Source organism: Anopheles maculipalpis, chromosome 3RL (assembly GCF_943734695.1).
Source record: "Anopheles maculipalpis chromosome 3RL, idAnoMacuDA_375_x, whole genome shotgun sequence".
NCBI classification, from domain to species: Eukaryota; Metazoa; Arthropoda; class Insecta; order Diptera; family Culicidae; genus Anopheles; species Anopheles maculipalpis.
In genome coordinates this window covers 26575585-26597941 of record NC_064872.1, presented here as the reverse complement: position 1 = coordinate 26597941, position 22357 = coordinate 26575585, and the positions used below count along the sequence as shown (strand labels likewise).

General features: G+C 43.8%; 4 protein-coding genes across 50 annotated transcripts in view; all 4 read right to left on the bottom strand.

Moving 5' to 3' along the window:
• The window catches only part of LOC126565670 (thioredoxin-2-like), a 286777-nt gene extending 283437 nt beyond the window's left edge, over positions 1 to 3340 (bottom strand). The window contains exon 1 of the mRNA XM_050222870.1: positions 3335 to 3340. The gene's annotated coding sequence lies outside the window, so the exon portion shown is untranslated. The remainder of the gene's footprint in view (positions 1 to 3334) is intronic.
• On the bottom strand, positions 1100 to 14774 carry LOC126560501 (dynein axonemal heavy chain 7). The gene is made up of 15 exons (XM_050216460.1): positions 14477 to 14774; positions 13827 to 14410; positions 13531 to 13764; positions 13271 to 13462; positions 12109 to 13203; positions 11620 to 12032; positions 7055 to 11555; positions 6643 to 6989; positions 5839 to 6574; positions 5289 to 5758; positions 3927 to 5191; positions 2869 to 3863; positions 1984 to 2118; positions 1383 to 1913; positions 1100 to 1314 (listed from the first exon to the last, which is right to left on the bottom strand). Exons 1-15 carry the CDS (start codon positions 14772 to 14774, stop codon positions 1102 to 1104), a joined length of 12009 nt encoding a protein of 4002 aa, XP_050072417.1. The 3' UTR covers positions 1100 to 1101.
• Positions 14775 to 15648: 874 nt separating this feature from the next.
• Positions 15649 to 22357, bottom strand: part of LOC126563926 (zinc finger protein 271) — a 53170-nt gene continuing 46461 nt past the window's right edge. For all 47 annotated transcript variants that reach the window (XM_050220733.1, XM_050220740.1, XM_050220753.1 and 44 more), the window contains one exon: positions 15649 to 15658. The gene's annotated coding sequence lies outside the window, so the exon portion shown is untranslated. The remainder of the gene's footprint in view (positions 15659 to 22357) is intronic.
• On the bottom strand, positions 17477 to 18489 carry LOC126565241 (mitochondrial inner membrane protease ATP23 homolog). Its single transcript, XM_050222400.1, has 3 exons — positions 18192 to 18489; positions 17814 to 18120; positions 17477 to 17736 (listed from the first exon to the last, which is right to left on the bottom strand). The coding sequence occupies exons 1-3, from the start codon at positions 18485 to 18487 to the stop codon at positions 17536 to 17538; spliced, it is 804 nt and encodes a 267-aa protein (XP_050078357.1). The 5' UTR covers positions 18488 to 18489; the 3' UTR covers positions 17477 to 17535.

The window sequence follows — 22357 nt, the reverse complement described above, 5'->3', positions numbered from 1 at the left end:
GAGAGTTAGAGACAAGAAGAAGAAGAAGAGAGCGGGAGAGAGAAAGAATCGGATAGTGACGCGTTTACGTATTTTCCATTCGTTGTTACTACCCTCCACTATATGACCTATTCACCACGTCTGCCATCAATGTATGTTTGCAAAGCATATTTTATCGCGTATTATGTATATCGTATATTATTCATCCCTCCGTATGATCGGTACACATCTATTACATGTATATTATGGTTTAAGCCATTGAATAAAAAACCAATATTATGATCACTTTACTCTAGTGTCCTTTCACACGTGCTGGATTTAGTTTAATTTCAGTTTTTTCCCTTAAAAATGTTTCTTGCCTTATAACAAAACATATTTTGAATACGATTTTAACTTGAAACGTGTAATTTATGTTGCGGAAATTGGGGTAAGTGTGCCACGTTAAGCAATTTATGCTGAATCCTATTTAAATATGTTTTTAATAGTTGAATATGCTTTCATTGTCATTTTTCACTTCTTATTCAGTCACAGAAAAAAAGATCCAAAAATTAACCGTTTTATGAAAGTTTTCAAAATGATTAAAAATAAGGTGATTTTTTGAGTACAAGGGCAAGACGGCCATCTAGATAAAATCATCGAAAATTATGTTCAAAATTGGATATATTTGGTTCACCAATTCCGCTTCTTTTGCGATTTAAAAATAGTTTCATAACGACCATAAAATAGTTAGGAGGATTAAAGATTAGGAAACTTCCGTGATCTAAACCAGCTCATGTCACCAATGGTCGCCAGCCGGATTTTTTTAGTGAAAAATATTAGTTGGCTCACTTGCTTCTATGGCACACTTACCCAAACTTCCGCAACAAAAATTGCATAATTTTTAGGATCAATTTTTAGTGGAAATATGCTTTCCCGAATATCGTATGTCCACAAAACATGCAAATGTTAGATTTGTATATTTTTTAAAATAAATATTCACTTACGATTTTGAAATTCCACTTCCAAAAGAACAAAAAACCCATACGTACGTCATGGATCTTTGGAACAGGTTAAAAAAATGAAACATCATCCACATTCCGTTTCCGCTTGCTCCGTGTAAGCGAACGAGCGTGAAAAAACCGGTTAGTGACTCAGCTGACACAGCATAGCAGCACCACGCATAACCCAGTGTTCCGGTTTCACGTTCGGATCGCAGTTCAGCAGCAACGCAATGACAAAGTTCGTGCTGTGACCGGTGGTCGAAAGTGTACCGCGCCGTTCGGCCGTCTTGTACACCGGACACCGGTACGTGTGCTTCGGTACAAATTCGTCTTTCGTCATCGGTTTCAGTAGAATCTAGAACAGGGAAAATAATTCCCAAATTATAAAGAGGCTTTTTTTCTCAACAAACACTCTATACTCACATAAGGCACCGTATCGAACAGAACGCGCGGGATCGATTCCTGCAAATAGCCCTTTTCCCGGTCCCAACGTGTACCTTCCAGAAACAACCCATACACATATACTCCATCTTCCGGTGGTTCCGTGATTTCCGTGTCCCGCAACACCTCGTTATCAAACACGAGCAGATCGATCGGTATGACGTACTTGCGGGCGTAGTTCTGCTGTGCACCGGTTAAGAAGGCTTGGGTGAAGAAAAAGCCCGACACCCAGAATGTGGCCGGTGGACCCTCGTCGTACCATTTTTGGAGGAACTCCAATCGAGCGATAAAGTCCACAATGTACGAGCCGAGCGGTTTCAGGCTCGGGTAGGATCGTTTCGCCCAGACGGAGGGAATCTTGCCGATCAGTACCGCACCGACGACTTCTTCCACCGTTGGGGACATGGCGACGAGACCTTGCATTGCTTTGCGGGCAGTTTGCAGGCTGCTCCGGATGCAGGTGAGTAGATTGTTGAAGCGTACCATTTCTTGCACCAGAACTGTGTTCATACTCTGAAGATTTTGAAAATGGAGATAATTAAATATTAGTTTGGAAGCAAATCTTGCTTTCTGCTGTACCTACCTGGTGGTAATCGGTAGGATACTTCTCCAGCGCGGCATCCCGATCAAACTCGGGCGGTAGACGCTTCAAGATGTCCGAGGATACGCGAATCACAAGCTCGGCAGGTGTTTCCTTAAACACACCGGTTGATGTGTTCTGTATGAAATAAGTATATTCCTCTATTATATGATATCCTTTTTAGCATGTACCACATTCAAGTTAGCAAACAGTACAACAAAAAAACAAAACTAATTTTGGATATTTACATGATGGGAAAACATAAAAATCGAATTATTTTCCAATTTTGTACAAACCTTCAGATCCTCAAGAATCTACCGAATCCAATTTTGTGAGATTTGCCAATCGTTAGAGGAATGGAATATAATTTAACTTTAATTGCTACATTTTTGGGACATTTGGAGACTACAATATTGCATTACAACCATACATTACCTTCATTTGCAACAAATCCTAATGAAGTTGTATATTAGGAAGATAGTAATGGGTTAAAGAAATAACAGTATAGTACGTATGAACTAGAATCCATTTTAGAGGACACATGTATCAGTTAGTGGACACATAGAGGGCGGTCTGGTAGTGGATGCAACAACGGCGCCGATCTTCACACGGTAGCACCGGTGTTCAAAACCTATCCGGAACGTTCTTCCATAATGAAGAATAACTATCCAACTTATTCGGTATTTGGCAGACGTGACCTAGTAGGTCGTTAAGCCAAGAAGAAGATGGATCACTTTCCGTAGGATGGGAATTCTCGGTTGATGTAGAACATCTTATACTTACTACTAAATGCATACTTACCGTACGATCCTTTTGTATGGCATCAAAAAATAAATTGACATTATCAACTACTAATGCAAAGACCGCGCTAGGGTCCTACTAACATACCTGTGTTTTTAAGGCGCTAGCCAAAAGTGTATCCGTTTCCTTTTGATCCTTAATAATGTCGGCATTCTCGTGCAGTCCAAACACACCGGGCCTAGCAATGACCGGCAAGTCCCGTATAAACGCCACAAACTCCTCATGCTCCTTCAACTCCGGAACCGGATACAGTCCCACCTCATCAAAGATGTAACTCTCGTCCTCCAACACCTCCGCCGTGTAGAACTTCGCCAGTATCGTATTCAAACAACGACGATCCCAATCATCCGTCACCCGGCCGCCATAATTACACTCGCCCGTCAGGTAGCGAAGTGCTACATACGGGACCTCCTCGTACTCATCCAAAAACATGCGCAACTGCGTCAAACTTATGCTCAAATCGGTCTCGTTAAACTCGTACGGAATGTTCCAACCGATCGGACCAAACTGACGCCGCTCCTGCACAATTCCATGGAAGAAGCAAAGGCTAAACAGTAGCTTTTTGAAATTTGCTGGCTGTTTGCAAGCCTCAAACCATTCCACGTTCGAGATCGGATCACTCATAAAAGATCGCGTTACATTCATCCGCAAACCCTTCGGCGGTTCGTTCGTAATCTTGATCCCGTTCTGCAGCACCACCACCGGGAAGTGTTCCGTCGGGTAGGAGGTGAGCCAGAGACGAAAGTCGGGATGCGTCGTGTCCGGCTGGAAGCTTTCGCAGATCTTCTCCAGCGTTGGCATCCAGCTTTGGGCGAGATGACAGTTTTGTAGCAGAACCCAATTGCCAAACTTAGTACCCTCGTCGATCATTTTGGTTGCGATCGGACCCTGACCCTGACCGAGTGACAGGGAAAATAGTCGGTTCGCTCCCAGTCCCTGGGAGTCGGCAAATTTGATCAGTGTTGCCGTCGGATCGGTACCGGGTGTTAGCACAAATATTAGTGGCACACAGCAGTTCGATTCGTCGTACGATGCAGCCAAATTGAACGCCGGAGGTTCTACGTACTTTGGTTCCATTGTTTCTGTAAAACAAGGAGGAAGCATCTAGTAGCCAACCAAAGATTCCTTCAATTTTGTTAACCTACCTGCCACATACAACTCGATCGCAGGAACTAACTTATCTGCTCGGAAGCATCGAAGTACTAGCAGCTTCTGAAACGCCGAAAGCTTCGTATTCCAAGGCTCCGGTATGGTAGCTTCATGGGGTGTATCGTCGTCAAAGTATTGCTTCCAACTCTCCAAATTGTTGCTCACGTGCTCCTTCAGTGGCCCAAACTCCTCAAACGATAACGTCAGCCGACAAAGTTCGTCCCAGTTTTTATCCGGCAACCATCCTCCTGCCGGATTGGGATCGGGATTATCCAACCCAACGCCACCAGTAAGCAAAAACATCAGCTCGGCAGTGCCCAGTTGTCCAGAGTCCTGCTGCAAATTGGTGGCCAGCAGCAGCGAAAACAGTATCTTGTCCTTCTCGAACAAACTGCGGCAGATATTCTCATACAGGCTGTACGTAAAATAGGTCCTAAGATCCTCCAAGCGGGCCGGCACCTCATCCACCTTCTCGGTATTGTCGATAGCCGCGGTAAAGAGGTTTACGAACCAGGTGAGACTGTACTGATACATCGGATCGATGCAGGCCAAGTCGGCAATCGTGAAAAACAGCACCGTCGAGTGGGCGGCGATCGGTGTGTACTGCAGACGGGCCATATCGATCTGACGTTCGGTCGCCTCGGCAATGATTTGCTTCTCGTTAATCTCGTTGGCCAGCGTTTTCGACGAGCTTAGGACCGATACAGCGGTTTCATCCTCGAGAATGTTGCCCTCGGACGAGAGGACCTGCAGGATCTTGTCTTCGATCTCTTGCAGTTGCCGCTTGTTCTCCGCACCCTGTATGATGAGCGAGTTTTTCTCCGTCTCGAGATCGGGCCTTTCGCGAGCGACCGTTATGGAGAGTAGCTGATCTTGCAGTCCGGTCTGGGTTATCATAAAGTTTAGCAGGGTGACCTTCACCGCTATCTCTGGTAGATAGTGAGGACTGCGTAGCTTTGTTGTGATGTAGAATTTGAAGGAATCGTTGTACTCAATTATTGAATCGCCCAGCTTGATGCACATCGTACCACCTTGTCGGAAGATTTGTTTCAACAGAATCGGTTCCAGCATAGGTTCGATCTCTTCACCAACGTTCTCCAGTAGAACGGGCAGCCCAAATTGTATCGCGTTCTCCAGCACGCGTGTATAGTCAGGCTGTGTGAGGCGGATAATACAAATCCGGTTGGCTTTCTCCATATTGCGTACCCATTTGTTGGCCTGCCCTTGTGGATCGATCATAAGAGGCCAACGGCGGGCGTTACTAAAAAGAGAAACAAGAGTCCGCATTAGACTTGTTATTCACGGTTGTTAAATACAACACGATAATAATTCTTAGTTTCATCCGGATCCATCCTTACTGAATGATGATAGCACTCTCGATCGAAAAAGCATCACTTGGCAAACCGAAGATATTCCATGCCCGGATATCCACCGGATTACCCAACACATTTACGAGCTGGAAGTCCTGGGAACAGATAATCCCACGATCCGTACACCGTTCGATCCACTGGGCAATCTGTTGTGCCCGGAACTGCATCGTGAAGGGTCCCAGATATGCGACAATACCGGATGCAATCAGAACGTCGCCGGTGAGTGTGTCGTAGATTTGAGCCAGTGTATCTGCTGCCGTTTGCCAACGATCCTTTTCACCACCTAGACCGGTAATGATCTCCGTCGCACGTTCCAACTTCTTCATGCATAGCTCTACGTTTGCTTGCAGCTTTGCGTGCTGAGCAATCTGTTCGTCCAGTTTGCGTTGTAGATCTGCGAGATTCTCCTCAACGATACGCAATTGCTCCAACTTTGCATTCAGTATCGTCATAGCGGACTAGCAGAAAGAGAAAATAAAAAGCTCGAAAGTAAAAAAAGGATAGATCTTGTGTAGTAAGAAAGCATGCTCTATCATACATTGTAACTAGCTTGAGCTTCCGCCAGTGCTGCCTTCTTGGGTGCAATCTCCTTCGCCACTTTGTCGTACTTCGCAATTGCTATGACCCATTTGCACAATCCTTCAGCTGCCGTTGATGCAAGCTTCACTTTTTCCGGATCGAAGTTTTCATTGGTAAAGACACGCTCTTCCAGTTTCTGTATCACTTTCGGTGGAATATCATCCTTTTCGAAATTTAACAAACCATCCATGAACTTTATGTCACCCAGGACACGTTTCGAGGGACCCCAATAGTCCTCCACCATACCCATACCGGACGGATTCTGTACACGGTCTGGCTTTAGATCCTTCAATATGCAAATTGCTTCCATCACAACTTTCACACCAATCGGAGGACTTTTCATTGTTTTCACGATCGTTATATCCGCCGGTGTTAGAGTGTTCAGGGCTTCCATGGCTGCATCCAAAATAGGCATCGCGTCTGCCAGCTTAGCATCACAAACCTCCTTGATGGCGTTGGCAGCAGCCGCCTGTTCCTGAGCGGCAGCTTCATCCTTTTCGACCATCTGCTTCTGCTCTGCGGCTACCTCACTATCAGCCTGAACTTTCGCCATCTGTTGGGCCACTGTTTCGGCAGCGATCTTCATTTGTGGTTGAACAGCTTCGAGTTGTTCCTGCATCACACCAATCTGCTGGGCAGCTATCTCGAGTTGCTTCAGACCGGTCAGGTATCGGTTCTTGCCTGTCAATACCTCACTGCAATGGAAGTAAGAGAAAGACAAAAGAAGGGATATGCACAGCGAACCAGATTTTCCGCTACTTACGTGCGCTTTTTGTCAAGCAAAGTCTTGAAGGTATGAATCATCTCCAGGTAGGAAGTTGGTGTAACGTAGTTGTAGCGTTTCAAGCGCAACAAGAATTCTTCCGACAGCATCTGGGTGCTTGTGTGAAACTCCATACACATATCGATGCAACACTGACGCTCCATATCCGTCATTTCTACCGTGGATAAAAATTTGGTCGCTACTGCTGTTAAGGCATCCTTAGGCCACGGTTGGAACCAATCGATTGTGCAGCAGTTAACCACTGAAGGAAACTTTCGAACACGATTCCGGAAAGCATCCCCAATCGGTGACATCGACAGCACAATATGGAGCTGATCACGTATGATCTGTAGAAAAAAAATCACGTCTTTACCGAACCTCAAAGCGAGAACTTTCTTCCATATCAACTCACCGTAACGAAAAGATTGAAAAGCGCCACCAAACTTCCATCGGTCTGTTGACTCTTCTCCTTCTGCCGATCCATTTGACGCATCTTCTCAATAATCTCCGACTTTTCCTCGTTGGTAAAGAGATTAGGAATCTCGCCCGAATTCAGCAAGTTATTTATATCTTCCAGAAAGCCTTCCTCCTTTATCTGCGTGTCCGTAAAGAGGAAGCAGATGTGCTGATCAGAGCCGCATACTTTCTTCAGCAGATTCTTCATATCTTCACGCCATTCTGTCATACCGTACTGTCGGGATATCTCAACCTGATACAGCTCGTACGAACAAATGTGGGACGCTATACGGGCCAGTGACTGCCTTCCAGAACCTCCAACGCCAACAAGCAATGCGTGACTGCGAGGTTGTTTGATTATCCGACAGATACGTGACAAATGTTCTATCGCAAACCGGAACAGTACCAGAGACATCGGTTTCTTCGACATGTTGTTGTACTCTACCAGGTACGATTCCACGACGAAGCTCAACTCCTCGATGTCCATCACCTCCAGGTAAAGCTTTGTGTCCGCTTTGGGATTCGTGAAGTCACAAAACATCAGCGCCCGCAGCGAAGTCTCCGTAAGTTCATTACCCTCGACAAACCGATCAAACAGATCTTTCGGATCCTCCTTCATGTATTCCCGGATCACGGTACAGAGCTCTTCGAACAACCATTCCCGATCACTATCATCCACCAGCCGGTCTCCATACACCCGCAGTATCTCGTGTGCCCACAGTCGTCGCATACTGTTCAGCGTTTCCGTCCCTTCCGGGACGGACAACAGCACGCCCTGTATGACGCGCGAAAAGTCACGCAAATTAAACAGATAGTGGCATTTGGCCGGTGTCGGTAGCAGGATGGCGCGCGCCTGACGATAAATCTGGAGCGTCGATAGGACGATCTCATCGATGCACGGGTCAAACTCTTTCGAGAAACCCCGTGTATCAAGATGCCACAGCACAATCTTGCTGAAGATGCCGATCAGTGTCTGATCGTCGAACTCATCCATCGCGATCGAGTTGAAGTGCTGCGAGAATCGGGGCGATACCGTGTTGCCTGTGCTCGGCGGTCCCATCGCGCACATCAGCTGCAGATCGACCAGCTTCATCGCCGTCACGTCCTTCCGATCATACCACAGACAGTGATCCAGCCACATGCGCACAATCTCGATCGGTGGCTGCGCACCGTACGTTTCCTTCAGCGGCATCGACACGTCGTCGATAAACACGACACACTTCTTTCCTAGCGGTGGTCCAAACACACCCTTCCGACGTTTGTCCAGCTTCGACATGATGATATCCTGCACCTGGTTTGCGGTAGTCTGCGCCGAGAAGCTGATCAGCAACGGTTTGAAGATGTTGGTATCGTTGCGCTTCAACAGAAAGTCGATCGTGTACACACTCTTCCCGGTTCCGGTAGGTCCGACGAGCAGGAGACACTTGCCGTGCTGCACCAGCAACTCCAGCAGTGCACCGATGCGTATCGTTTCGATCGTGGGTACGATCACCTGATTCACCGGCACGTCCCGCTGGATGCTGGTGCTCTGGCTGATCTCCTCGGCCCACGGGCGCCATTTACCCTTGCCCTCCTTGGTGAAGCGATAGTCGAACACGGTTCCGCCCTTCGGGATCTGGAAGATGAATGGCTTCGAAAGTGGCTGCACCTGCAGATGCTCCGGTATGCGGAACTTCTCGTTCAGCTCCGGTGGAAACACTTTCTCGGTCAGTGCACGGAAGAGCTCGCTGAACTTGGCCCGACTGTCGGTCTCGAGCGGGCCGCCAATAGCCCAAATGCAGGAAAAGAAGAACACACCCTCTAGCTGCGCCCGCACGTCCACCTCCGAGACGGCCTTCATGTACGCCTCGTTCCGATAATCGTCCATAAAGCAATCGAACAGATGCATCACCGACAACACCAGGTTCGAGTCGCTGGTCGGCATCATCTCACGCAGCCCACCACCTCGACGCACAAACCACAGTAACATCGGACAGAAGCGGTGGAACATTTGCGTAATGACCTGCTTGTTCATCGAGTGTAGAGCTGGTGGAAGCGTATTCTTCCACGACTCCAACACCGGCTCCCAGCCCAACGAGGACGGTTCCATGTAGATCATACCACAGCGGGACACCGTTGCGGGCGAGGCGGCATCCAGATCCATCACCTCAAAGATCAAGTTCGTCGTAGACGAGAGCTGTATGATTTCGCCAGACATCAGACATAGCTTCTTGTTATCGTCCAGCACAGTGTTCATGTTCTCAATCCAGATCGCATCGACCGGACCATCAAAAATGAGCCACTTGCGATCAGTACTTGTACTTTGCGCATAATGCCGATAGCTTACCGCCAATATACCATCGCTCCACTCGTGCGATATCGGATCAAACTGTCCATATAGTTGACCCATCGTAATCGCCTTCGGATTCATCACCGTATACTGGGCCCGATGTTCACCCATTTCGCCCAACTCTTCAATAGTTGCCAACGCTTCGGCTAGAATACGATAAGCGGTCGTTTTCCCGCCGAGCGGAGGACCAACAATCATCAGCCCGTGTCGTACTACGATCATCTCGTACAGTTGCTGCACCTTCTCTAGGAAGAACGGCGTAAACTGCTTGTTGTGCTTCTCGCACGCCTTCTGCACAGCTGTATCGAACACTGCGTAGTCCGGCTTCGGAAGTACCACGCCCGGGAAGAGATCCGATATGATGCCCTGGAATAAGGGCACATCTTGGTTGAGGAATTTGGCTAAATTTACATCCTTGATCGACCGCAGAACCAATATGTCTTCCGATTCGTCCGGGTAGCGTAGCTTCAGGGCACCGGCCGCCTTCAGTACCGATTTCACCGCCCGCATACCGTAATCGTAGTGAGGCTGCGAGCTTAGCTGCTCCGAGCATAGCCGATACGTGGCGACGATCTTTACCGCAAGCGGTTTGGCATTCAAAAATCCGTACGCGTACAGTTCAATTTCCGAGATGAGCACATAGTCCGGTACCATCATCGCAACCGAACGGAACAGCGCTTTCAAATTGTCCGGAAGCTCAGATCGACCGGCATAGCCCGGGTTCATAGTAATGAACACGGCACAGCTCGGATCGAGGTTCAGTGTCGTGCCCTCGAACACCATCGTCGGGGAACCGGAGTTAATACCACGCTGGATGGTTAAAATTTGCTGAGCCACCACGGAGAGCACTTCCAGATCGATACGATTAAACTCATCAAAGCAGGACCAGGCACCACACGATGCAAGACCTTTGAAAAATTTCCCCAACGCAATATAGTCCAACCCATCGGAGCAGTTAAACACGACGCACTGCTTCGCAACTGCCTTTGCTAAATCTTTCGTCGTCTCCGTTTTACCTGTCCCGGCGGGACCTTCGGGTGCTCCTCCCAGATGGAGATGGAGTGCTCCGAAAAGAGTTCTAAAGCAGCGATCCGTCAGAGGCGTAATCACCAAACGTGCCGTATTGCCCAAATATTCATATCCATACATGAGTGTCGAATTAATCATCCTGGTGGCCAAATTTTGATCCTCGAAGTAGTACCGAAATTGCGCCAGCCAATTGAAGTCATCCACCTGAGTCGTTTTCTTTTCAATCATATCCAGCAGCACATCACGCGCGTGCACATCCAACACAACCAAAGCACCCAGCGTAAGTCGGTTCTGCATCGCCAACTTGCCGCGGACCAAGTCCACGATAAAGGAAATTTGCACCTTGCAAGTCTCCAAATATTCCTCCAATGCTTCCAACGGATCTTCACTATCGAAGCACATGGTCGTCTCGAGCGTCCAGAATGCACACGAAATGCACTGTATGCACTGGCCAGGCCACATCAGCACCCACTTGTGACGTTCCGTCTCCGTGTACGCCTCGTACGATTTGCCCACCTTCAGGTGAATGCTCTTCTTCATCGAATGCTCCAAATCGAGCAACCACTTTTCCACCTGTCCCTTAGCCTTGCTCGTGGACACCTCCTCAATTAGATCCACCTCTTCACCCTCATTCGACCGCATAATCGTAATGTCAAGCGCCTCGGTAAAGTTGAGCGATGCAATGCCCTCGAAACACTTCTTCAGGTGCGGTTGGACACGGGTCGGATCTTTCGTTTCCGACAGTATCTCAAGCAGCTCGTCGTTCGACAGGAAGAAAAAACGGGGGAAGTAAAGCCGTTTCTTTTCCAGATATTCGTTCAGACCCTTCTGGATGATTTCCAGCAGGCCGTAAGATTTCTTCAATTTCTCCGACATTTTGTCTATTTCCAGCACCACCAAAACCTTTGTATCGGCCTGTACCGACTTCATCAGATCCTTCCAGATCTTGTCGACCGCACTGAACCGGCGACCCTCTTCCGGCATCTGCGATTGAATGTCCGGGCTCGAAAAGATCGGCTCCAAGTACATCCAGGTCGCCTGCACCTTCAGCCAATCATCGAGTATATCTTGCAGCAGCATCAGCTTCTTTTCCCACGCTCTGTGAGACATTGATTATATTATATCACGCTCTTCTATATATAGCTTACGACCAAAATACTTACATTATATCCTTTTCAAATGGTTTAATGTACAGCGAACTTTTCATCGTTTGCGTCTTGATGATATGATCGTCCAACAGTACCTGGATGTCGTCTATTGCGGATAGGATGTAGGTACCAGTATCGCGGTACGGGAGCACCACGAACGCCATATCACTCCACTCGTTCACCATCTTAATCATTGCCTTCTCTAGATTGTTTTCCTTCGTAGCGCTTTCGGAGATCGTTTCGAAGCGCTGTATATAGTCGTCCAGTCCATAGTCGATCACACGCTCCAACGTTAGCTCGGCGGAAATGCGTATCGGGAAGCCTATGATTTCAGACACTTGCTCCCAGTGACGTTCCTTCATGCCTGGATTGCCCAGCGTCTGAACGATCGGCATATGCGTTTTAAATTGATCGATTCGAGTTTTGATCTGAAAAATGTAAAAATAGACATAAGACATAAGAATCAGATACTCCTCTTACACATCGCTACCAATTAATACTCACATCATGTGCCAAGCGCTGCGTTTGATAAGAATCGGAAAAATGCTTCTCGAGCTTGTAAACCGTCCGATAGAGCGATCCCACCGTATCGTCTATCTGCTCAGGATCGTGTGAACCAACCTGCGAATGCATCCACAGATCGTGCTTGTCCATAAACTCCTGCCCGGCATCGTAAAGCTGTTTGTACGGTGCAAGCTTGTCGTGGCACTGTTTTCTAGTCGGATACTGCGACAGTTCCCAACCGTATGCCGTCTCCTCTTCATTAATGTGATCAATCTTGTCCATCGCCGCGACTAGTTTGTTGTCTAGCGCTGTAGCCTTCTTCTTGTACTTCTGCAGGTTCTTAATGTCACCCCAAGAATCGTACTCCTTCACCTGGTGCCAGAACAGCTCCAAATCACGCCGGAAGCTCTCGATACGCCGCTTCAGTGCATCCTGATACTCAATCACCTTTTCCGCTATAATGTTTTTGTGATCTTGGAAGATCGTGGGCATCTTCATGTACCACTGGAAGGTGTTATTGTTTTGCTTGATCTCCAGTGGCGTAAATATAGTGTAGTCAGTAAGATACAGCAAATGATGCAGGTTTTTCTTGAGCCGTTCCTCCATCTCCGGGATCGTTGTCTCTTCCATCTTGATCGCGTACGCTTTCAGTGTCATCAGCTCCACCGTATCCTTCGGTATGGTGATAATTTTGGTGGAGATCGCCTCATACTCGATCGCCAACTGGTGAGCACCACTTTGCTGATCTGCTGTCATTTTTGCAATTAACTCTTGCTGCATAAACTTGGCCAGTCCTTCGAGCGTATCAATTAATCCTTCGCGATGAAACTCGTAGAAACCCATCGATACAACACCGTAGATTTCGCGAGCAACATCATTCTCCATCTTTTTGTATCGCTGTATGTACTTGCAGTACTCCTCGAAGCTGGGACGTTTCTCCATGAACCTCTCTATATCGTCGATGTCGGAACCGTTTATTAGCGTCATATAGTTGTCGAAATCTTGCATCCGCAGCTCCGGTCCTATGCGTTGCTCCTCGAGAACGTCGTGGATCTTCTCCTTACACACGTTGATTACTTCGGGTGGAATTTCAGGCTATAAATACAAAAAAAGAACGAATTAAATGGGTACAAAATTCTAGCAAAGATCACTTAGGACATACCCTCAACGTTTCATGCGGACATTGCAAATCGGGGTAAATTTGACGCTCAATCCGTGGGAAGCTTTTAACCGACTTTACAATATTATCGATAATTTTCAGGATCTCTATCTGAAACCTTGGAAAGCTTGGAATGAACGATAGAGTGTCCTGATTTTCCAACAGAATTGTCAGTCTAAATCCTTGGTTTGTGCGCTGTAATCGTACACACGTGATTAGTTAATGAGGTCTATTATAGGCTTAAATATTCAAAAAATATCTACCCCAACATCGCAGATATAATGGGTGTACGATTCAATGCTACTGATGCACAAATTCTGCAACTGTCTCGTCATCAGTGTGGCCAGAGAGTTGAAGAACTTCTTCAGCATTTTCGGCTTTGAATCATCCGGAATGAGTTTCTTCTTGATGCCTTTTTGGAATATCGTCTTTATCGCACCGTACCATTTGTCCGAGAGTGTAAGTCTAGTTTCTTCGATTTGTTGGTTCACGGTGGACTATTCCAAGAGGAAAAAAATCTGTATGGACCAATTCATAATATCTCTAAAGAGCAACTCACCGTAAACTCCGTCAAATCGTACGCTTCTCCCTTCGCCTCCAATTCCTTAACGTTTACCAGCAACATCTTCTTGAAAGTAGTATCCCAAAGCTCCAGAATCTGCTCCGAACAGGCATTGATCGAGAACAGATTCCGCTTAATCCTAGCCTGGTTCTCGTCGTATCGGTGCTTCCACTTGAGTCGCAGTTCCTTAATCTCCAAACGTCCTGGCGTAATTTCTTCCCTTTTGGCATACTTTGTCATCGCGTCACCCAACACGAAGTCAACTACCGCCTTCCGAACAGCGAACGAATAATCTTCCTTAATTTCTCCAATAATGTCACGAAGTGGCTGCTTCCAACGACTCAGATTCTTCGGTATTAGGCGTAGCACACGCTGAAGAACTCGCTTATCAATAGGAGATACGTGAACCGTGTCGATACCGTGGCGAATGTAGTGATAATATCGCAACATCTCGCGCTCCTCTACATTCGGAAAAGTATTTTCAGGATCGTCCTTTTCGTGCTCTTTACGTACGATCAAACGCACCAGTCGCCGGCGGAAATCCTCTCGATCCTTGCGCAGTGCAGTATATGAACGAATCTCTAAAATGATCAACATAAATTAAACGTATGAATTCTGATGGCACTGATGGCTAACGCAAGTCTTACTCTTTTTATCCGCATTACGATCCGGCTTTGGGCGTGCTAAAGGTGACGGACGCATCTTTGTGTTGTGGCGCAAAAGTTTCTCCGGCAGGCTGAAAACATTCGATCCTAGAAAATCACAATCCGTTGGCATGTTTAGTTCCCGCCAGATTTTCTTGGTATTGTGCTCCGGATGGGCTCGTAGATTAATACGCAGCAGTCCGGATGGTCCAGGAATTTCCATGCTTCCAGCTTCGCGGGCACCATCTTGCGTCCGCTTCCTTGGCGGGGCCGATGCCCGACGCTCTGTGCTGGGTTTCATTCTACAAGAAGAAAAAAAGATCAATATTCAATAGCTCAATGACCTCTCCCTCTCTCGAACATTATGAGGGGGCGCCAAGAATTCCCCAATGGAAACAGCTGAAGGTAGTACAATGACAGTAGTAGGCTTTGCAAGTGCTCCAAATATCAATGTCAAGGAATCGTTAGCAACCGTAGGGTGATGGTAAATAAGTTGCCATAGCTATTTTGATAAAACAACAACCAGGCGTTGGTGAAAATTTTCAAACAGTGAAAAAAGAAATTGCTTTACTCGTGTTTCAAAATAAAAATTTAAAGATATTCAAAGAAAATTGCTGCAATTGCTGCAATGCAATATGTGGAGAGCTAAAAACCTCTCATTTAGCAAGAACTTTTGCAAATAAATAATTTTAAAAATCATTTAAATTAAAATCTAAATAATTTTTAAATAATGTTTTCCTTTGTGCCTAATCATAATATAAAAAAAACCTTATTTGTATGGTATCGGTGCTTAAAATTGCCTTGAGCCCAGTATCAACTTACCTACTAGCAATTCAGCAAAAGAAAATAATCAAATGACTTTATCATTTATGTATTATTATTTTCACCGCAAAATTAGTACAAAATTAGATTCTTTTAGGATTAGAACTAAAACACATACAAAAAGACACAATCCGACCACTGCAATCTACTTCTGGAAAGCCACCGAGCGCGATGGCAGCTAACGTTCAACTAAAGTCAAAGCTTGCCTAGATTTTCTCCGATGAGCACCGGCTAAACCGATCGATTTTGATAAATATTTAGTAACCAAGGATACAACTTTCTACTAACAACAGACAGATTACGTTGCTAGGCATGTAAAGTTATGTTACAACACACGTGGTCGGCACTTGTTGCCGCCGCCAGCTGACGCGACCACGTGTCACATACCGGAAGTTCTATTGATGGTAACGGAATTTGTTTAAGGAGTATAAATAGCAACAGGTTTGTGTAAAATTTAAACGGTCATGAGGTCTTTAGGTAAAACGCTACAGGTAGTTGACACACTTTGAAGCTTTCTCACGATATTCCAAATATCAAACAGGTGTTCATACCAAGGCCTCGATAGACACGCCACCTTTTTTAGGGGTCATGATCTTGAATTTTTCAAATTTAAGGGTTGCCATTGGAATGTTGTTTGTGTGCGCAAAATCATTCAAACAGCTTTGCATCAAAAAAGGAAAAATAAAGCTCATAGTGTCGTATCAGCAGTAGTACGCGTAATTGCAAAATTAATTACTGATTTGGTAATTTAGATGTTGAGATGATTGTTTCCGGTGTACATTAAATATAAACCTAAACGATTTGTTCCGCAACGTTTGGTGAGCTGGTTCGGAATGGTTAAATGTTAAACTTTCATCGTTGACCCTTATTATTCTGTTCAGTGCTCCAGTAAGGTGTACAAGTAAAAAGTAGAAGATACATTCGATTGTTTTTTTTTTTTGCAATTTGTGCAACATTATTTCTCACAAAAATCCTGTAAAGTAGTAAAATGTGTGAATACTTACCGGCTTTGTGTGAAATGATTGCCGCTATCATTTTTGGAAGTGAGAAATGGAGAAAATTATAACCCGTAAGTAGTTAGTGATCGATTAATGCGTTTTCTGTTTGTTGTAGACACCGATCCAATCGACGAGGAGTATTACAATTACGACGACAATCCAACGTCCACCACTATAACATCCAACAACTTATGAGGCGTTCTAGAAGTTAGTGTTGTCGAAGAACGACGGTGTAATTGTCCGACAGTATTTGATGTTTTTTTTTTTTTTTTCAATAAATCAATGATGTTTTGAATGCCCTTAACATGGTGAAGCAATAAAATTCTGTTTATTTAAATACTGTGCTGGAAACTTCAACGTGACAGGCGAAGAACGTTCCGAAAATTTCAAAACCAATTTCAGATTCCGGTAAAAAAGAATGATTAAAAATATTTATATGCGATAAAGTATGCATCGAATAAAATAAAGTAATTGGTAGGTCAAATCATCCGACAGAGGTTAAATCCAAAATTCTCGGTCAGCGGTCTGCGGTCTCTGCTGTATTTAGAGTAAAAAGTACCTTTTAATCAGTTTGCGCAAGTTAACGTTCGTCGTCACATCCCTTCCACCCTGGATGTACACTTTCCTGTGATATCTACGTGAAGAATAGGCTACAGATACAGAAACATCCGTTCAGCTGCAAGACATGAACATCATCCAGACATCAACATCCTAAAATGTCCTTCACGCCCACATCCAACCCAGCATACTGTTGTAAAACAATTCACCAACTATCGCCATGCACCTTTACCCTGCCATCTGTACCTGTTGCTTGTTGGCGGGGACCGGAGGCTTACCATTGATAAACTGTACCGAGCCCCCTGTAGATCTTCATAAACGAGGTTCGTACTGGTCTAGCGTGGATGGAAGTTTGGTGGGATTTATCCATCCAAGACGAAAGAGGTTCTCTAGCCGGCGAGGCCCCCCTGGCAGGCTAGGTCCATGGCAACCGACAGTTCCACCCATAGGTCAAAATGTTCAACACAAGCGGTGTTGACAATACGGCACTGGACCGTCATAATTAATTATAAATAAAAAAAAGTTTCTGCTATTTTTTTTTTAGTAGAAACTGATCCATTTTCGATTGATTAATACAAATTATGTTCGGATATAAGTACTACTTTTGTTACATATACTATCTTCATTTCACTACTACTACCGCCAACCATTTATTGCAACAAAATGCCAGTAAAAACGAGCTTGCTAATCCACATCGTACCCGTACATTGGACCTTCCAGGTATGCTTTGTACATATCCTTCGAATTTCTTCGTATTCGGCGACCGATCGGTTCCAGATCGTTATAGCACTTAGGAAACACCCGTTCCACTGCAGCGATAGCCTCTTCCGGACTGACCTTACGCACGGCCAGTACCGAATTAAGGGCTTTGGTTTTCACGCAGTCCTGGATGTAAAGATTAACAAACATTAAATAAAATAATAAGGATTGCACTCAGATAAAGATCACTCGTCTTCGCTTACCGCATGTGCCTGTTTGATTTTGAACGGTGAAGCATCACCCTGCGTGCACGCACTCAGAAAGGAACAGTGCGTCAGATTGGCTGCACGAATTTCCGTGCACGCTAAATGATCGATATTTTTAAAATCCAAATTATTGTTACAGTAGTCGAACATGTGGATCATTTCGTGCGTCAGTACGCCCTGCACGATGCCCTCGTTGCGGGCAATATTCTGGCAAACCACAACCTGATTCAGCACCGGATCGTAACCACCGCTGACCGATGTATCGCACACCTCGCACGCGATGTGCCTTCGAATATCGATTTCGCTGTAAGTGTAGAGAAGGAACCATTAGCATTGCGTCTCGATTACAACCTGCCTCAGTAATTGACCACTTACCATCCAGAACTCTTCAACGCTCCCATCATCAACTTTACCATGGGACTTTTCTTCACGCAGGAGTAAACGTTTCGTTCGCATTTGATCTTGTCCAAATTTTCCGTGCCCTCGATACCGAGCAGAACCCGGCCCCAGCTGGGCTTATACTTTTCACCTCTTCGCTCCGGATAAAGATCGTAACCCCACTGTTTCTCGCTACCTTCCCGATCGCTCCTATCGATCACTGCATTTGGGATGGGTGGGGATCGTGTGTCAGACGCTTTACCCGACTCTTTATCGGACGTTTTGGATGCCATCGGACTAGGGGAACTTGTGCTAGTGCAACTTGAAGACGGTACAAGGTACAGCTGATGTAATCAACTCGCCGGTAGGTCAAGTTTTCACTCTCGGAAAGAAAATGCTTGCAATTAGTCTTTGTTTGCACTTTAGAGACGATTTTGTACACTTGATCTGATAGAACTCTAGTAAGTGATAAGCATTTCAACTGTTTTCTTAAGGATTGGTAAAGATTTTAGCAAAAGTTTTCACCGATTTGTGTTTTTATTTATTTATCTATTTATTTGTATTGAATGTTCTGCACAACTGTCATTTTACCTTGCGCAAGAGGCAGTAACGTTTATAATAGAGTGTTGAGAAGTTCACATGCGTAATTCTATTGCTGTTGAAATTACATCAATTTTCGTTTAAATATTTGTTAAAATTGCTGTTTAAATCATGAAGAACAAAATTCATGCTTAAGTTAATTAGTTGTGTTCAATTAAATAGTAATTTCAACGTGTTTATTAATTTAATTCATGCTACAGTGCGCGCCAAATGCAAACTGCAATAAAACTACAGTAATTTACCCAAACACGTGGTTTTGCCGGATTCCCGCAAATTTTATTCAAAATCGACATTTGAAAAAACACTATTTACGGCTTTTCTTTGCTATATTTCTCTATAATTTTACAGATTCTTCAAACCATTGTAACCCAACTAGCTATGACATTGAGTTAACTTTCCTTTCAATGACCAAAAATACACCCTTCTATTACGTGAGTTTGTATTTTGCCGGATAAAATAGCTAATATCTTTTTATTTGCTCGTCGTATTTGCACTAAATTTTCAATTGATATTTAGTTGAGAATTAAAAAAAATTGTTCAATTTATTTATATTGCTTTCATAACGTAAAATACTTACAGTAGCGTACCAAGCCACGATCTCACTACGGGTGCACGTTTCGGATTGGATTTGACCTGGTCCAGCCGTGACAAGATCGGCCCCACTGTCGCCTTACCACCGAACCACCAAACTCCGTAATATGAAATCCCCGTTACAAAAAATGTCTGTTCAGTAGCACAGCAAAGCGATTTAATATAAATGTCATTTGACAGGCAACAAAAAGCCTCACCTCTCTTGAAAATTTCGAGCAAATACGACGAGCAGAAAAGATATATTAGCTTTATAATTCGGAAAATTACATACTCTCATAAAAAATGTATGACCTCCCCGGGTAGTTGGTAATATAAATAAGATGCAAAAATCGAATATTGAAAGTATATTTTTGAAAGAGTTTTTCCGAAGAAGTTTTTCTAGGCAGTCTGAAAGTTTCAAGTCGATAGCGCCATTGTAACAAATGTAATGAAGAATTAAAATGCATAACATACCCGGATAGATGTGGTCAATGAAATAAAGGTTAAGACAAAAGAAGAACAACCAAAACCACCTGTATTCAAAACATTTATTAATTTTGATCATATAATTCATAGTTTGAAACATTAAGGGTACATTATTCTGGCTCCAGTTGCTGTTGTTTTGTTGTTTTGTTTCACTGTTTTTTACAATCAAACTAACAGAACCGCAAACGATTTAAACTCAGCGAAAGAGGGGGAAAAACACAGCACATCTTCGTAATAAAACCACGGGAAAACTCCCAACACAACTGAGGACGCTCAAAAAACTCAATTATCCTCTTTCGATTTGATTGTTTTTGAACCTTTTTTCTTCTTCTTCTCATTTCTTTGCTTTATTTTGTTTGTTGGTTTGTTTGTTTGTTTGTTTGTTACTGGTTTTCTTTTCTTTTTCTCCCACTATTTGCCCATCTCACACACGCGGTGGGGGGGCACAACACTATCTGTTTTTATTCTTCTCTTGCTACTTACATTTTTGCCCGCCGGCATCTAACTTTCCTATTTGCATATTGTGTTACTGATGATTTTTCTTCATTATTTGCTGTTTATTTTTCACTACCACTAGGACATTGTTCTGTGTGTGTGTGTGTGTACACTTTAATATTTGTACGTGTATGTGTGTTTGTATATTTTCTTTAAATGCTATTTTTTCTCTTTTTCTTCACGCACACACTTTCTTTTATTTTCCTGTTTGCTAGCGTTGTTCGTATATATTGGCTTGTTTTTGGGTAAGTTGTTTCTATGCGTGTGTCTGTTTAGTTTAGCAAGAAAAAAAAAATATGTGACTAAATAAAACACATGTACAAAAACTAACAAAACAGAAACAACGAACCACTCCTCTGTATGTTACACAGTCGAACGAACTTAGCCTTATTCCTCCTGAATCTGAATCTCTCGTCATGTACATCTATCTCTCTTCCTTCCTCAAGAAGAGCCGTGTTTGCAGCGTCATTATCATCTCTACTATGTGTTTTACTTTGTACCACATTTTGTTTTACACTATTTTAGTCATGCCACTGCTTACGGTGATAAATTATGCAGCGAAAAAAGACACTTAAAAACAACGCAAAACATTTGTTCTTAACTTTGTGTCCTCTCTGTTTCGATAAACGTTTTACCACATCGTCGGTGATACGCGTTCAAAAGTTTGATGTCATGTTTTTTTTTCTTCCTTTCCCATATACTAAGTGTTTCTGTTGTCTTCGTTTTATTGCGATTTTCCTTTTCTTTTGTTTCACCACATCGGTTTTTTTGGTTTATATTATTGTTTATTATCTTTTCCACCATTTCTTCTGATTCTTCTTTTTTCTTTTCTTCCTCTTTGCTGCACAGTTTTGCTCGTATAAAAAAGGAAATAAAAATATATATATCTATATCCTCTCTTATGCACATATTTCTTACCACGGCACTTTCTGCCATTTTATACATGTAGATGTGTCTGTGTGTGTGTGTATGCGAAAAATGACTTGCATGTAAATCGACGTCATTTTATGTTTCCTTTTCCTTGTTTTTTTCCTCCTCTACCGCTGTCTGTTGCATGCTTTACGTGTGTAAACTGTTCCATTTTCTGTGTTTGTGTCTTATACTTGCTAGATGGATGTATATGTATTTCTATTATTGTGTTTTGTTTGTTGTTTAGTTTGTTTATGTTAGTTTTTTCACATTGTTTTCAATGCGTTCTTCATTTCTTTTTTTTTCTCAGTGGGTGCAGCTTGTACGGTATCTAGTTTGCTATTAGCTTCTTTATCGCCCGGAAGCCGAAACTAATCATTTTCGTGTTCACTTCTATCCCAACGGTTTCATGAGGATGAATGTTGCCTTTGTGGCGCGATTTGTTGTTTTAGCGAGTTTCAAACGATTCCAACCCCTGTCGGGATTGAAGTGAAGAAAAATAACCATTTTCTGCTTCTTGGTGACTTCTGATTTACCTCTCTCTGTCCGTTTGGGGGAGGGGATGTACGGGTTAGCTTGTAACTATATTAAGGTTTCGTTATTTTATTGTATACCCAGGTAATTGCCCTTTATATTTGTTAGCCATTAGCCATCATCACACTGTCTTTACATGTTTGTGGTTGTGGTATCATCCTATTGTTGTTTGTTGGTGTTTGCGAATATTTTTTTTATATCTGTTTTAATTACTATTTTGCTTATGCACTTTTTCAGCCGTTTTCTTCTCTTTTCTCTTGTATACAGCGGGAATTTGTGGGTTTCTGTAGTTTTTTTGTTTGTTTTGTAGTAACGAGCCTTTTGCAGTTTAGTTTTGTTGTATTTTTTTACAAGCAACTTTTTTGTTTTGTATTATGTTTTTTTTTTTTGTTTTGCAAAAGGATGCTGTAGGAAATCGTTGATCAGTTTTTTATTTACGAGAACAAACGAATTCAAAGGAAATGCTTTTAATTAAACTAAACACAAACCGAAGCAACAATTCAAAATTTAAAAATGATGTTTATAATTCTTTATCCACTTTTTTTTTGGTTACCTTCCCTTTCCGAGCC

Bases quoted from the DNA above. Each gene is read 5' to 3' on its own strand.
- LOC126560501 (XM_050216460.1), bottom strand. From the start codon at position 14,774: ATGAAACCCAGCACAGAGCGTCGGGCATCGGCCCCGCCAAGGAAGCGG. The intron at 14,411-14,476 runs GTAAGACTTGCG...TGATCATTTTAG, and splicing joins TCGTAATGCGGATAAAAAGA to AGATTCGTTCATATACTGCA. The intron at 5,759-5,838 runs GTATGATAGAGC...TCTTTCTGCTAG, and splicing joins AAGCTCAAGCTAGTTACAAT to TCCGCTATGACGATACTGAA.
- LOC126565241 (XM_050222400.1), bottom strand. From the start codon at position 18,487: ATGGCATCCAAAACGTCCGATAAAGAGTCGGGTAAAGCGTCTGACACA. The intron at 18,121-18,191 runs GTAAGTGGTCAA...CTACACTTACAG, and splicing joins GCGTTGAAGAGTTCTGGATG to CGAAATCGATATTCGAAGGC. The intron at 17,737-17,813 runs GTAAGCGAAGAC...CTTTACATCCAG, and splicing joins AAATCAAACAGGCACATGCG to GACTGCGTGAAAACCAAAGC.